General features: G+C 55.9%; 1 protein-coding gene across 3 annotated transcripts in view; it reads right to left on the minus strand.

Moving 5' to 3' along the window:
* The window catches only part of TRAPPC9 (trafficking protein particle complex 9), a 269,592-nt gene that overhangs the window by 177,652 nt on the left and 75,744 nt on the right, over positions 1-16,196 (minus strand). For all 3 annotated transcript variants that reach the window (XM_036263854.1, XM_036263852.1, XM_036263853.1), the window contains 2 exons: positions 12,314-12,466; positions 1,185-1,309 (listed from right to left, as the gene is read on the minus strand). In XM_036263854.1, coding sequence (XP_036119747.1) covers positions 1,185-1,309; positions 12,314-12,466 — 278 coding nt within the window. The remainder of the gene's footprint in view (positions 1-1,184; positions 1,310-12,313; positions 12,467-16,196) is intronic.

Here is a 16,196-nt window from a genome sequence, read left to right on the forward strand (position 1 = left end):
CTGCAGGTGACGTGACCCCCTGACCCCGGGGGTGCTGTGAGGACGTCACTTCTCCAGCTCCCTCTCCATCACCCCTGCCAAAGATCTCCCCCACCCGCCTCAAGTGCCTCGCAGGCCCTCTGATGGAAGCGTGTCCCACATCCCCATCCCCTGGGCTAACACAAGGCCCTCCCTCCACTGCGATCAAGCTGAGCGTGGGCACCCCGGGGCAGAGCACGCCACCTACGCCAGCCACCTCTTCACTGCAGGGCCTGCGTGGAGAAGACTCGCCCTACAGCCCAGCTCCTCGAAACTTGAGTGCAACCTCTACCCACCAACCTCAGGTATTCCCACCTGTCGTGGCCATGCCTCGGATAGCCCCTCACCCTTTTCATCAAAGCAGCCCCAGTTCCTCCAAATCCGACCCGCCACTGACCGGGCCAGCTTGGCCCGGCTCTCCCGGTCGGCCTCATTTGTCACTGCCCTTCCCAAGGTTGGCCTCAAGGCTGTGAGCAGTACTCCAAAAGCTTGCGCCTGGACGCATGCTGCGCTGACAGTCGTTCTGGTGACCTTGTGACCTGCCTCTGTGCCAGCTGCGGGCCTGCAGTCCTGCCGCTGTGAGCACCCTGCCAGGTGCAGACAGGCAGCGCTTCCCAGTGCTGGTGGCCCGAGACCCGAGCTCTAGATCAGACCCAGGGGCTCTGTGGAGACCATCGCCTCTGCTCCCCCGAAGTTCCCAGGCACCTCAACTTTGCACCGATACCCACCTGCTACTTGTACATTCACCTGGCTTCCCGAGTGTTTATAAACCGAGTGGAAGGAGTTGCCAAAGGAGTAAGAAAAGTTTATAAGATAAACATCTGCACTGAGAATAACAATGCAATATGTACGTTCTTCTAGTGAAAGACAGTGAGGAGATATTCAGCTACAAGCAGTGTAAGCCTTGATCGAACCCCCACACCCCAAGGCTTCACGGACACAAGAATCAGCAACACCACAGCCCTGGACACGCAGGCCCCAGCGTGGCTGCTGCGCAGGCAGGGCACAGACGACTCACTGGGAAGCCGCTTCCCATCGACCCAGCTCTGCGCACCTGTACGCTTCCCTCCCTTTCCGAAAGCACCCAGACTTGGTCCCCGAGAAGGCTAGGCAGGAACCGAGTGCTGATCCCTGTGGCCGGTGGCACGCGTGCGAGGCCGACTCACCTTTGTGTGGCTCGGGTCCCCGGGCTTGCTGCCCTCGGGCGGGTTGGAGGCTTTGCTCTCCGCTCGCGGCCTCACGACCTGCCGGAAGGGGCTGCACAGGGGGAAGCCGCTCACGCTGATTCCATCTGAAAGGTGAGACAGAGACTGTGAGCAGGAGGGCGGCTGGGCTCTGAACGCAGGAGGTTGTTCAGAAGTGAACAGTGAGGGGGAAGCGCTCCAGTCTCTTCATGTCCCGTCCTGGTCCACTGCCACCTCCAGAGGACTGTCCCGTGAGCGTGAAGGCACACCCGCTGCGGGAAACAGCGGAGTGGAGATGCAGCCTGGCACTGAATCGCCCAGAGGCACCTCCAGATGCCATAAGAGATGATCGGGAGGCTGAGAATGTGAGCAAGGCCTCAGGACCAGGTGGGGAGACGCTGGCATTGAGTGTCCCCCAAGGAGATGGAACGCTATGTCCCAGAAGCTTTGGGTGAGACCCCAAAGGATGATACGCTAAGCAAAGGGCAGGCTGGAAAGAAAGCAGCCCCCCAGGGACCAGAGCCCAGCTCCTGGACACAGGCAATTCTGCTAAAACTAGACCCCCTGTCACCTCTATTCTGCCCGGTGCCTCTGTCTCAGGTCAAACGCTCCTCTTGCATAATACCTCCTCTGCGCCTTGTCGACCCCGAGGCCCACACTTCCTTCTGCAGCCTTCATCCAGAAAGGCGGGCTGCCCGTCAGGGCCGCAAGTGGGGGCCACACCACCAGGGTTCTCTGTGAGCCTGAAGCCCCTCATCCCTAAAGTGGGGATAACTACAAGCGTGGGGTTATCTGGAAGAATAATGAGTCACTGCCTATAAAGTACATATCATGATGGCTGGTACCTGGCAAGCATTCAACAAAAATCGCTATTATTATGATTACAGCAATTTAGGTGGGCCTTAGATTCCTTACATGACTCGGAACTCCATGAAGACAGAATTCTCAGTCACTACTATGACCCCTACAGGAGCTGCCACGGGCTCCTGTAGGTCATAAACCCTCAGTAAATAAATAGTAAGCAAACAAGTTAATATATCATGGTCGCCCTGGCCCGTGTGGCACAGTTGGTTGGAGCATCGTCCCATACACCAAAAGGTTGCAAGTTCGATCTCCAGTCAGGACACATACTGGAGGCACCTAATCTCTCTCTCTCTCTCTCTCTCTCTCTCTCTCTCTCTCTCTCTCTCTGTCTTTCTCTCTCTCAAATCAATAAAAACATCCTTAGGTGAGGATAAAAAGTATTTTTTAATTAATAAATCGCAGGGTCAAATCTAATGCTTAGTTTAGACACTGTGATCAATAAGAACTCCATCATCCCAATGCCACATTCAACAACCAGCCAGCTTACATGGAAGTTCACCTGTGTCTGTGTTAAATGGAAGTTTGCCGTGTCTCTGTGCAGCCCCATTTGCAGACTCGACCCAAAGCTGTTCGGAGTGAGTGAGCTCCCTCTCCCTGTCCTCACTCGCCTGCACCACGGGCACAGCCTACAACGCTCCACTACCCAGGGTGCCTGCCATGAAGGAACCAGTGTTATGAACACAGACATCTGCAAGCCCTACACTCCACACTTTGGGCATCCGACTCTAGAAACGAGGTCAAGAAGAGCCTGTGTTGAGCCTGGTGCAGAAGGCCAGTGAAGGGCACTCGGCCCCCAGGGCATCCTCCACCAGCTAAGACCAAGTGCCTAATGCCACCTCCCGAGGCCTGGGACACAGCTGCACGGCTCTGCCCTGAGGAGCGTGCCCATCGTTAGCACAAATGCCGCCGCTGGTTCCCGAAGAACACACACTCTTTTCACCTTGGGAACGCCGGTCCGGGTCACACGGACTGCAACGCTGAAGGCTGCCTTCCTGCAAGAGCTCGGAGGCACGCACTGTCCTGGGACGGCGTGGGGAGCAACCGCTGCTCTCTGCCCGGCACCCTCTTCTGCTTACAGAGCAGCTCCCTCTCCACCCCTCGCACCCCTGGTGGGTGAGGGCGGCCCTAACCCTGCATGGAAACATCCCACCGACAGTGGCCAGTCCAGAGGCTGCACAGAAGACACGAGAAGGTCACACAGAGTCTTCTGGGAAATTCCATCTACGACTCTGGGGGGTGGGGGAGGGATCTTCCTTGAATCACGTGCTGTGAAGATACAGGTGTGGGCCTTCCTGCAGCCACCTTCCCACACACTAGGTGACTCGAAGCAAGCCACACAGCCCTATGGACCTCAGTTTTCTTGGCTCTAAAATGGGAGCCAACTCCAGGGAATCAATGAAAAACAGAAATCCAGTGTAAAAAAGGCTAAAAATTACATCTGAAATTTGCCTCCTTTTTGGACACAGACCTCAAAACCTCAAAGAGACCAAAAAACCTGTTATCTTCCAGCTCAGAAAAACACTAAAAAAGCCTCGCTGTGGCTTCTTGACAGACGAAAGAAGGCTGCTGTCTCATCCTACTGGAGACGGGAAGGGCAGGCAACATACGGGCTGTGAATGGGGGGGACCCCGCCTTGGAAGGGTGGAGATGAGCCCTCTGCCATGCGAGGCCGGGCTGGAGTGCAGAGGGAGCAGCTGCGGAGAGGGTGGGGATCAGGAGCCGGCACAGCGCCCAGAGAGGAGTCCCGGCCCAGAGAGGAGTCCCGGCCATGCCTGTGCAAGCTCTCCCGCTGGGCAGGCGGCGGGGGTCCTGTCCGTCACTCAGCCAGTTGCTCCGCCAGCTCAGGCTATCACACATGGCACGGAGAACAGACCGGGATGCTATGAATAGGGAGAGAGACCAGAACAGTGACAAACAGAGGGAGGCGGCCCAGGAGGAGGCCCAGAGACTCGGGAGGGTTTAGGAGGACAGGGTGTTTGAGGACAGTAGGAGTCTGGGAGATCACTGCGAATTAAATCGAGTTTTCAGGGAGAATTTCATAGTTACTGTTTATAGTGCTCAATTTTCTATTAAGAGCATCTCTGTGGGCAATTGAGAAACAGAATTTTGTGTGCTAAAATAACGCCTCTCTCGGGAATTCAGCTCTATCACAGCACAGTGACGACCGGGAGAGCTGACAGCTGAAAGTGGGGTGTGCGGGAGAGCGCAGTCACAATGAGACCGGCTCTGCGGGAGGGGCGGGCAGCTGCATGCTGACTCTGTGCTTGGCACGGCCCTGGGCCTCAGTGCAGGCCATCTGACTGGTCCTCACGCCCTGCAGGGCAGGCGTTATTTTACCAATCGGACGGCTGATGGAGCTGAGATTCGAGAAAGACCGACAGTGCTGCCCAGGTCGGCAGAAGCGCAGCCAGAACAAGAACTCAGGCTGGGGCTTGTGGCTGCCCAGCAGAACTGGGACAGGAAACACACTTCAGCCCTAACAGGAGCTTCTACGAGCCTCACAGGCCAGGCTGGTCTGCAGTGCCCCAGGCACCACACTGAGCCTATCGTAAAGACCCTCAGTGCTTACCATCCATCTCCAGGGATGGGTCCTCTCTAGGAATGTGGCCATTTTTTGTGCCAAAAAAGGGAGTGACTGGCAATTTCTCCAGACGAGAACCAAGATGCCCTGCATCGACAACTCCCAAACGCAGCTGCACTTGAGAATCAGCTGGACACTTCAAAACCCTGAGGCCGGGTCCATCCCATGCTCGTTAAATCACAGTGTCTAGTACATAAGCACAATGGAACACTATGCAGCTTTAAGAAGGAAAGATCTCTTATCCTTTGAGACGACATGGAGGGACCTGGAGAGTATTATCCTAAGTGAAACAAGCCAAGCAGAGAAAGACAAATACCACATGATCTCACTTATTTATGGAATATAATGAACATAACAGTCTGAGGAACAGTGTAGACCCAGAGACATGGAAGTAGGGTACAGACTGACAACCCTCAGAAGAGGGGCTGGGCGGGGGGAGAGATAAACCACGGAACTTATATGCATGTACGCATAACAGATGGACATGGACATGGACAACAAAGCTGGGGACGGGGAGGGTGGGTGGGTAGGAGGGTGTCAATGGGGAAAAAAGAAGAAACATCTGTAACAAAAATAAATTAATAAAAAAAATCGCAGTATCTAGAGTGGGGAGCCAGGAAGAGTGTGCAAAGATCCCCAGGAGACCCCAGGTGCAGGTGTACACGCAAGGCTAGAAGCACAGAGGGCAAGTCAGAAAAATACTAGTAATTCAGTAAACTTGTTCATCACTGGGGTTAAACCTTGGCCTGGTGTAAACTTACAATACATATTAACAAGCTTAATTATGAAATGAAACAGCCTTAAGCAGCTGTATGACGCACCTGCATGCAAGTGAAAACAGCAGAGACTGCACTGTGCGAGGTGGACCGGAAGACTTAGGAGAGCACCTGAAATTGTGCTATTAGAGATCATGCTACATTTATTGTGCTCGACAAATGAATGTATTCAGTCAAAGTTACTTTGGTTTAAATGTCTCGATGATGTCTCTTTTTTTAATGTATTTGTAATTTGTGCTATTGATGGGAGGTATTCTTGGACTGCAAGGGTCCTTGTCAATGTGTGATTTTATTGTATAGAATCATCTAATTTTTACAAGTGATTTTTACAAGTGATATTTAGATAATTCTAATAACTATATTTGACGACCTATAAAATGTTTTGCATTGGGGAATAAAAGAAAACTACAAGTGACTCAGTGTTTCTGGCATATAAACTCAGTGAGGAAGGAGGCTGAGCTGGTAGGCAGAGCCAGATCCCACCAGCCACACCGAGGCTCCACCCAGGGTGAAGTGATTGCACCACAGCAGAGGGGCATAAAGATTCTGCTTTAGGAGGACAGGTGGAGAAAAGGGGCAAAGGAGCAGCTGGAGACCGAGCAGAAGACGACCAAAATGGTCAAGACTGAGCATGCTCAGGGCTGCAGCTAGAGCAAGGACGACGAACAGGGGGAGAAGAGCCAGAAATACGTACCAAACACAATGCACAGGACGGGTATGATCACCGGCATGAGCTCACAGTAACCGGCCTGCAGTGATCCACAGAAGCCGTCCCTCTCTCTCTCTGGAAAAACCAAGCCTCTTAAATCCCTTCTACTGAGCACCTACCTAATTGGCTTCCTGGTGACCCCCAGCAGCTCGGGGGGAGGCAGCCTGGGAGCAGGGGCTCAGCAGTGCAGACACCGTCACCTGTGGCTGATACACGGCAGGCACCTGGATTTTCACTCTCTGCTGGCGGTTTAGGGAGTTATTTCCCCACCTGATTTAAATCAAAGGCCTGAGTCACCCTTCCCACCCGCAGGCTCACAGTGGCCCGGGGACAGGCGCACCTCCAGTTACTAGACAGACGTCTGGGCAAGAACCCAGCATGGGGGTGTTGTGGTGCTTCCTGGCTCGCTCAGAGATGTGCTCCCGAAGGCTCCAGGGGAGCAGGGGTGGCCGACCTTCCCCTCGGCTGTCTGTGAGTCAGAAGGCTGGTGGGTGAGACGGGCTAAATATAAGGACGGGCAGGCTGGCCTGTGCATCATTAACCTTTTCCTTCCGAACACAAGCAAATAACCCACAGAACACAAAACAGAAGCAGTACATCGTCTGACAAGTGGCTAACACAGCCCAAAAATGATGGTGGGTCTGAATTAAAATGCAGGCCGGGTACTGACTTCGGCTCAGAGGTGCAGAGAGCTTCACAGAGCATCGCTCCCACCCGTAAGACAAGGAGATGCTGGATGAACCGACAATGAGCTTCTCCTAAACTGATCAGAGGAAAACCGGCTGATAGGCACCCACAGGCAGAGCCGGACCTGGCATCTGCCTCCAAGAGCCCCTGCCAAACACCAGAAACACCAGTGAAAAGGGCCAGCGGAAAATGTTCACGAATGGCCAAAGGCCCGAGTGGGCTAAGAGAGCACCGCACTCCTGGGGCTGCTGTCCAAGTCATGCAGACGTTCCAGCACAGCTCACTGCGGGGAAGGTGACGGACCCTGAGGCCGCTGGTGGCTGCGGGGGAGGCCAAAGCCCGAGTGCCCGGGGAGAGCAGAGAGCAGCAGCGCCAGGAGGGTGCTGCTGCAGACACGAACCAGCCCTCCACCCAGACCCACCTGCCCACCTCCCCCACCTGGGAGCCTTCGGGGCGCGCGGTCGGATGCAGGGGCCAGGAGTGCAGAGAAGAGGTCTGGCCGGGGCGGGGTGGGGGAGATGGTGACTGGGGCCATCTGAGCGGATGACAGCATCTTGAGAGAGAACACACTCAGGAAGGAGGGTCCTGGCGGGAGCCCTCGGGGCAGAGAGGGAAGGCACCAACCCGCGAGGGGAACCGACCAGGAGCCCGTGAGGGGCGAGCGCCATGTGCAGCAAGGCTTCTCCGGGCGCGAGGCCAGGAGCTGGGACTAGAAGACACCAGCCCTGCCCTCGAGATGGGCGTCGCAGCATAAGAAAGACCAGAAGTGTGGTCGCCAACACAGTGGCTGGATCTGGCGCCAGCCGAAGGCTGCAGGGGCCGAGGGCACAAAGCCGAGGGAGGCCAGAGCAAACGCCCGGCGGGTGGCGTCTCGCCCCTCTCGGGGTCCAGGAGGGGCCTGACGACGGGCCCCGGACGTGGTGAGCCCGGGAGAGTCACCTGGGTGTGGCAGGTGACAGGTGTAGTACAATAAAGGTGTCTTCTCTTTTCATCCCCCATCCTCTCTACCCTCAGAAAAAACCCAAGTTTCCCTGGCATCCAGGACAGCCTTCTAAAATCATGTTTGTGAACGCCGCAGGCATCTAGGAGCTGTAAAGAGAAAAACAAATGGCATGGCATGAAGGTTCCAACCACCTCTGTAATTCACGGTGAGTCATGGCTCTTATTTTTTAAAGACTAAGATTTCCAAAAATGAGTATTTCTTTTCCAGAAGAGCAGCAGACCGGGACAGAGACCGTTTCCGAGAACAAACAGGAAAGGGACACGTATGAAAGGGAACGTGGTGTGGCCCGCAGTGGCAGCTCCCCCAATCAATTCCTGGCACAATGAGAAGCTGGAGCATCCGTTATCATTAAATTGTGAGAACGGAAAAGACAATGAAAAGCAAAAGTAAACACAGTCTGTTTCCACACAAGGCCCCAGCTCTGGACAGAGCGCTGACGGAGCCCAGCTCCCCGCAGCATCTGTCTCCTGCTTAATGAGGGGGCAGAGCAATAGGGAGAGCGCGTTCCACGGGCAGAACAGATCCAGCAGGCTCTCAGCCCTTGACGGGCAGCTGCTGAACGGCGCTGCGCACACACCGAGTCCTCCAGCACAGCCTGCAGCCCACCGGCCGGGCTCCTGCCCGAGGCCCCTGTGGCCCCGTGGCCCTGTGGCTTTCACGCCTCCCGCTGGAAGTACTGCACCTGTCACCTACCACATCCAGGTGACTCTCCCTCTGCCCACCCACCTTCCCACGCACCCTCAGGGCTCTCCAGAGCTTCCTGGGAGACACCAATGGCCCCTCTGGAGGTGCAAGCCTCCGACAGCGTGGACCTGCCGTCCTCCCCAGACCCTCTTTCTCCCGATTCATGCCACCCCTCTCTCCACCCACGGGGGTCGAGCTCACCCTTCAGTCAGGCCCTGCTAAAGGGCCCAGCACCCAGAAACCTGTCCCTGGCCATCAGCCCAGACAGCGCTACCATCCCCCAACTCAGGGTCTGGACCACTCAGTTCGGCTTCACGACGTGCGTTCCACCCTCACTCAGTAAACCCGCACTGGGCTCTGCCTGAGCCAGGCCCTGCGCTGGGACCAGCACACCTGGGAGATGCTGTGGGTGCTCCCCCACAAAGCGAGCTGTACTCGACCCGTCTGCTGGTGGAGAGTCCGCCCGCAGTCTGTTAAGAAGCACAGTGGGCCCTGGCCGGTTTGGCTCAGCGGTTAGAGCGTCGGCCTGTGGTCCGGAGAGACCCGGGTTCGGTTCCCACTAAGGGCGCGTACCTCGGTTGCAGTTTGTCCCCGGCCCTGGTCGGTCGTGCGGGTGGCAGCCACTCGATGTGTCCCTTTCACGTCGATGTTTCTCTCTCTCTCTCTTCTCTCTCCCTCCCGCTCTATCTGAACAAAAAATGGAAAAATGTCCTTGGGTGAGGATAAAATAAAAAAAAAGCAGCACAGTGGCTGTGGGGCAGTAGGAGGCCTGACCCTGCCTCACATCGGGAACGGGGAGAAGTGGCGCGCAGCTGCAGGAAGACCCGTGGCACTCACAGGTGCAGGGAACACGGCCGGGGAGCACTCGTGGAGAGGGGCCTAAGGGCTCACAGGACACAGTGACCGAGAGGGGTCAGCGGGTGAAGGTGCAGGGCGTCCGGGGGAGAGGACAGCCCACACATGCACACAGGCACCCGCAGAGCCCTCAGACCAGCACGTCAGGACCGCTGGGGAAAGAAATGGAAGGTTCCAGAAGCAAGAACGAAGAGGGGCACATCACAGGGGCCCTTATATGCCAAAGTGAGATGCACACTTGTCTTTGAGGAAAAATCAAACACATACTGGAAGAAGGATTCGAGACCAGTGACAGGGGTCAGCGAGAGACACGCAGAGAAACAGCAGGCAGGACACACGGTGGAACCTGGGCAGACAGAGAAACATCCAGAACAAACCCCAGTCTCTCTCCTGCACGTCGGGGTGGATGGCTGTGGCCAGAAAAATAAATACGTGGTTAGCCAAACTTACTGGGGAGAAGTTTCCAGCACACGGTTGGAGCCAAAAGAAATCCCAGATCAGGTGCACTGGAGAGGGAAGAGAAGAGTGTGACCACCGAAGTCACCCCTCCCCGAAGGCGGCCGCCCAGGCCAGGGACCCCGCCCCCATCTCGCTCAGGAAGGAGAGCCTGTGAACAAGCACCTCAGTGTGCGGATGATGCTGAGGAACCCACTTCTCTCTCGTCCCGTTCGCAACGCCGAGGTGCCAAGGTCTTTCTCACCCAGGTGAGATTGCATCATTCATCAATCCTCTCTCATCCAAACGGTCCTTCCACCTGTCTTCACAAACCGGGGACTGTTTTATAACATGATCTACTTTACAGCGTTGTTGGGAAGACTAAACAGAAATAATGCAAATAAAGTGGCTGGCCCAGACCCTCCAGGCAGTGCCTGACAGCGCCCAGTCAATACTAATCGTCCTCCGTCCGTCTGCAGCCCACACGGGACCCAGTGTCCTGATGTGCATGACAGTTATGTTTAGTGCTATAAGGTTACAAAGTGGCATCCGATCAGTTACCGTGGTTAATGGAGTCCACGCCTGAAAAACAGGCTGGGTGCATGGTGGGAGGTTTCTGAACCTGTCAGGTGGAGGCCCACACATGGGTCACTTCCCTGTTCCAAGGGCCACGAAGGAGCCTCTGCCACTGAGTGGTCTAGATAGTGCGAATACAGGACAGAGTAGGACAGATGGGTCCTTGTTCCCCTGAAACTTATCATCTATGGGATGGGGCAGGCAGACAGGAAAACAACCAACGAGATACTTCCAGAGAGCAAGTACAGCGGAGTGAGAAATGCCTGTGGCACAGGGAGGAGGGCCCTCCGCTTGGGAGACAGCTGAATGGAGACCTGAATAATCAGGTGTGAGTCCTGCAGAATTGTGAGGGGTAGCAACCCAAGTACGAGAAATGTAAGTGCAAAGGCCCTTGGGCAGGCTGGGCTGGGTGTGCTCCTGGGACACGGTGGCCAGGAGGGCTGGACACCCCTCGGAGAGGGGAAGGGCCCAGACCACAATTGCTACCATAGAAAACAAAATCCGTAACTAACCTAGTCTCTCAAGTTCAGCTCGACAGCATCACTTTCTAAGCACGCAGGGAAGGCTGCGGGAGGCCGAGTTCAGTTCCGAGAGAGAGACAGACAGACGTCTAGTCTCTGAAGGTAAAAACCAATTCTTACTGACCGTCAGGCTCTGTCCTGCTGCTCACACTTTTTCTTCAACTGGGAAACGTCCTGGCTCGGACCCTAGTCACCCATCAACTCCGGGAGTCCCTACAGGACCTGACCAGATGACGTGAGCTGCCCTTCGTCATGTCCCTGAATCTCAAGTGTTCTAGTCACATTTTTATTTTTCTGGCTGACCCTCTGGGCCTTAGAATGATTGTGGGGACAGACTCTAGAATAAGGCTGCCTGGGTCCATAGCCCAGCTCTGCCACTTCCTAGCTGTGTGACCTTGGAAAAATCATTCACCCTCTCTGGGCCTCACTGTCCTCATTTGTCAAATGGAGATGTCAACAGCACCTATGGGAAAGTGACAGGACATAACTCACACTCGGTGAGCCTTTCCCATGCTCAGGTGCGCGCAGACCCTCACAGCCACCCTGAGAAGGACAGTCTGTCGTGAATCAGGACACTGTGGCACAGAAATGTCAGCCACTCAGCGAAAAGTACACAGTACGTTCTGGGAACAGAATCGCTGACTATCTCCCAAAATACCCTTTGACTTAATGTGACCCCAAAATGCATGTGTTGAAGCCCTAACCCCCACTGAGCAGTATGTGGAGATGGGGCCTGTGAGGAGGTTAGAAAGGTTAAGTGGGGTCATGAGGATGAGCATCCTAATCCCACACGGCTGATGTCCTTGTGAGAGACACCAGACCTCGCTCTCTGCCATGTGAGGACACAGTGAGGTCAGGCAGGCACCTGCGTGCTAGGACCGAGCCACGCTGGCCCTGCTCCCAGATATCCAGCCTCCAGGACTGGAGAAGTAAATTTCTGTTGTAAAGCCCAACTGCCCGTGGCCTTTTGATACGGCCACCTGAGCTAACTGATGCACCCCACAACGCCTCCAGATGAATGTCCTGAACGCACACTTCATAATTTGACGTAATTAATCCATGAAATCTTATTCATGATCAGCTATTCCTAAGTACAAATTCCCATTTTCTCCAGACTCCTACTCTGAAGGAGAAGTTTATCATCACTACTAATTAGATCACAGCAGGTATACTCGAAAAAATGCAGTCACTCCCTCATTCCACCAATTTAAGGTCACCTCCTGGCAAAGACCACAAAGCGGTACAGGGTGTGAATGGAAAACTCATCTTACCAAGAAGCACTTTACTCCTCTCAGATATGCACGGTAACTCCCCGGAACCCAGGCCCAGGGGTCCCGAGCAGCTAAGGAGTGACGAGCAGGCAGAGGGAGGGAGAGCGGCCGCGCAGGGGGCAGAGTGCTAATGGAAACGGAGCGCTCACCGTCGCCGAGGTCGGGGAGGAGACTCCCCTGGCAGGAGAAATCCAGCTTCACTCTGATGTCCACGGTGAGCGTGGCCACCTTGCCAGGCTGCAGGGGAAGCTGAGCGAGGACTTCTTCCAGTTTCCAGCTCAAGAAGTCGCCGAACAATTTCTCTACAAGGACAATGACAGTGTGATGACGAGGACGTAACTGCCCCTGGAAAATTCTGATGCATGTTCAAAAAGCCAAGAAAAACACAAACCGTTTCAAATGGACAGATCAAATACCCAGAAAAGCCCAGAATCCGGGGTGTTGGGAGGCTGTCACCCGTGTGCCTGAGCGAGGCACCAGCTTGGAGCCAAGTCTCTGGTGCGACCAGAGTGGCTTCCTCTCACTGACGGAATCAACACCCTCTGTGCTCTTACAAAGTCGGAGTTCGACTGAATTTCTCCACAACCAACATTCTCCACGACGTTGCATCAAAAGAAACGGACCCACGTTCAGCAGAAAGCACCTGGGCTCTGCTTGCTGGGAGTGCAGGACCAGAGCCCAGGTCCCAGGTGCACACGGCCTCCTCGGACGCCTACCCGCGCAGGCAGTGCTGCCACCCTTCTGTGGAAACCAGCACGGGCGAAGGCACTGAGGTCCACAAAGGCCTCCCCTCCCCAAGATGCCACAGGCCATTTCGGAAACAGGCACCGGAAGCCGGCCACTCACTCAGATCGTTTACAACAGCGGGCAGGAGCCCGGAGCTCACAGGGGCAGCCACTGGCCCCGCATGCGTGGGCCCAGCATATGGAAATGCCTTGGGAGGGGCAGTCTGCTCACACCCCTGCCCACCTCTGCTCCCCGCCCACCCGGCACCCCTGCAACCCAGTTACCCATCTGCACATGCTGGAGGATGCCTGGCCCACTTCTTTGCAGAGTGAATTCCAACTCGTCCTTCAGCCCAACTCCAGGGCACCCTTCCCTGCATGCCGTTCCCTTCCCACCCTGCTCCTCTGGGCCCTGCGGCGAACACCTCCATGAGAACATCACCTCCTGCGCCTTTGCAGCTCACTACACCTCCTCTGGGCCCTGCGGCGAACACCTCCATGAGAACATCACCTCCTGCGCCTTTGCAGCTCACTACACCTCCTCTGGGCCCTGCGGCGAACACCTGCATGAGAACATCACCTCCTGCGCCTTTGCAGCTCACTACACCTCCTCTGGGCCCTGCGGCGAACACCTGCATGAGAACATCACCTCCTGCGCCTTTGCAGCTCACTACACCTCCTCTGGGCCCTGCGGCGAACACCTCCATGAGAACATCACCTCCTGCACCTTTGCAGCTCACTACACCTCCTCTGGGCCCTGCGGCGAACACCTGCATGAGAACATCACCTCCTGCGCCTTTGCAGCTCACTACACCTCCTCTGGGCCCTGCGGCGAACACCTCCATGAGAACATCAACTCCTGCGCCTTTGCAGCTCACTACACCTCCTCTGGGCCCTGCGGCGAACACCTCCATGAGAACATCACCTCCTGCGCCTTTGCAGCTCACTACACCTCCTCTGGGCCCTGCGGCGAACACCTCCATGAGAACATCAACTCCTGCGCCTTTGCAGCTCACTACACCTCCTCTGGGCCCTGCGGCGAACACCTGCATGAGAACATCACCTCCTGCGCCTTTGCAGCTCACTACCACCTGGGGGACAGGGTGCGTGCTGCGCAGACACCGGCTCTAGGACAAAACTGCCGCGGTCAAACTGTGGCTCTCGTTTGGTATCCTTGGGGAAGGATACACACATGCCTCAGTTTACTCGCCTATAAAATGGGCTGTTGTGACGAATGAGTGAGTTAATGAAAGTACAGTACTTAGAGCCCTGGCCGGTTTGGCTCAGCGGTTAGAGCGTTGGCCTGCGGTCCAGAGAGACCCGGATTCGGTTCCCGCTAAGGGCACGTACCTCGGTTGCAGTTTGTCCCTGGCCCTGGTTGGGCCCTTTGGGTGGCAGCCACTCGATGTGTCCCTTTCACATCGATGTTTCTCTCTCTCTCTCTCTTTCTCTCTCTCTCTCTCTTCCTCTCTCTCCTTCCCACTCTATCTGAACAAAAAATGGAAAAATGTCCCTGGGTGAGGATAAAAAAAGAAAAAAGAAGAAAGTAAAGTACTTAGAATAAGCACCCCACCAGTGTTAGCTACTGCTCCGATGCTCCCCAATTCCCTCATCCTGGCGGGGTACCCACAGCACCTTGCACCACGCAGCATGAGGAGAAACGATTCTTTCAGGGTGTCTGGGCCCAAGCAGTGTGGGGAAGGGCACAGCCCCGTGGCTCACCAGCGCTCAATGCCTAGCAGCCCTGCAGCCAGAAAGCGCTCAGCAAGCATCTGAGGCAGAGCAGACACATACTCCAAGATTCAGAGGGAGGAAAAAAGCCACCTGTGGAAAGCGGAACCCCGAAGGGAAGGCACAACGCAACTCCAACCGCGCAGAAACGTGCGCAGGGAGAGAGAGGGCACCGTGCCCACACGCTCGTGCTGGCTGTCCGAGCAGAGCGGTCGTGGGCAACTCCGCATGGCTTTCTCTTTTCTGAATTTTCTACAGGGAAGACACATATCACACGTTCATACACACACACCCTCGTGCTAACAGCTCACTCTGTGTCTCAGGCCACCCCTCCGGGTACTGGAGAGACGCCCCGTGCATGGGGCTGTGATGCGGAGCCTGCTGAGGACAGGCGCCCCCTGAGAGCAAGTGGGGTTCTGAGGCAATGCAGCTGCTGCCCATGGTGCCCTGCATCAGGGAAAGGCAATAATATGAGCTGATGACAAGGACAGCAACCGCCTGGGGCCTGTGTGTGGTTGTTGTGTCCCAGACTCGACTCTGCCGGCTGGAGAAACCGCTCTAAAGCAAGGGGTTAACTCTGCTGCAGCCACACAACCAGGTGGTCAAATGCCTGGCTCACGAAAAGCTCCTGCAGATGACTCAGGTGAGTGCTGCCTCGCCTCCCCCTCGCTGTGCTAACCAGGCAGCGTGGCCCTGGAGGGAGGAGAGGGCAGGCCGAGAACACAGGGCAGTCCTCTCCTAGAGTCCTCGCTTAAAAACCTTCACTGGGTCCTGGCCGGGTTTGCTCAGTGGTTAGAGCATCAGCCCACAGACCGAAGGGTCTCGGGTTTGATTCCGGTCAAAGGCAGTTTGGGGAAGGGCACAGCCTGAGTTGCAGTTTTGATCCACAGACCCAATCAGGGTCCTGTGGGAGGCAACCAATCAATGTGTCTCTCACAATGATCTCTCTCTCTCTCTCTCTCTCTCTCTCTCTCCCCCCGGCCCCGCCCCCCACCTCCTTCCCTCCCTTCCACTCTGAAATTCAATGGAAAGACATCCTCAGGTGAGGATTGAACACAAATACACTCATTGGCATAACCAGCCACGACAGGCTCCTGTCATCGCACACGTGACTATATTATCCCATGAGTAGAAGAGGCAACCAAAGCTCAGTGAGTTCAAACAACTTACCAAAGTCAAACAGCTAGTGAGTACGAGAAGCCAGAGTCAGGCTGGACCCGCAGGCCTCCCGCTCTTCCCACTACGAGCCCTGCCTCCCGCCACACGCGGGAACCGCCGCCCTGCGCGGGACTGCAGCCAGAGTGCAGCGTGTGCACAGGGCCCGTCACTCAGGTGACGAGACAGAGAACCTTGAAGGACATGGTGGGACTAAGGTGCAGTTGTCAAGCGCACAAGCTTCGGGGTCACTCACCCCGAGTGGCATGCCAGCCCTGCCACTTACTACCACGTGCACGTTCCCCGGCGGCAGGGCCGGCCGACGGCTGCCCTCCCTGTCTGCCTAGTTACTTCCCGCCCGTGCGCCTGACGAGCTGAAGGTGCTGGTCTCCCAGTTGGGTTAAAAGGCATTCCGTTGGTC

The sequence above is a fragment of the Molossus molossus genome, unplaced genomic scaffold (genome assembly GCF_014108415.1).
Source record: "Molossus molossus isolate mMolMol1 unplaced genomic scaffold, mMolMol1.p scaffold_m16_p_16, whole genome shotgun sequence".
Lineage (NCBI taxonomy): Eukaryota > Metazoa > Chordata > Mammalia > Chiroptera > Molossidae > Molossus > Molossus molossus.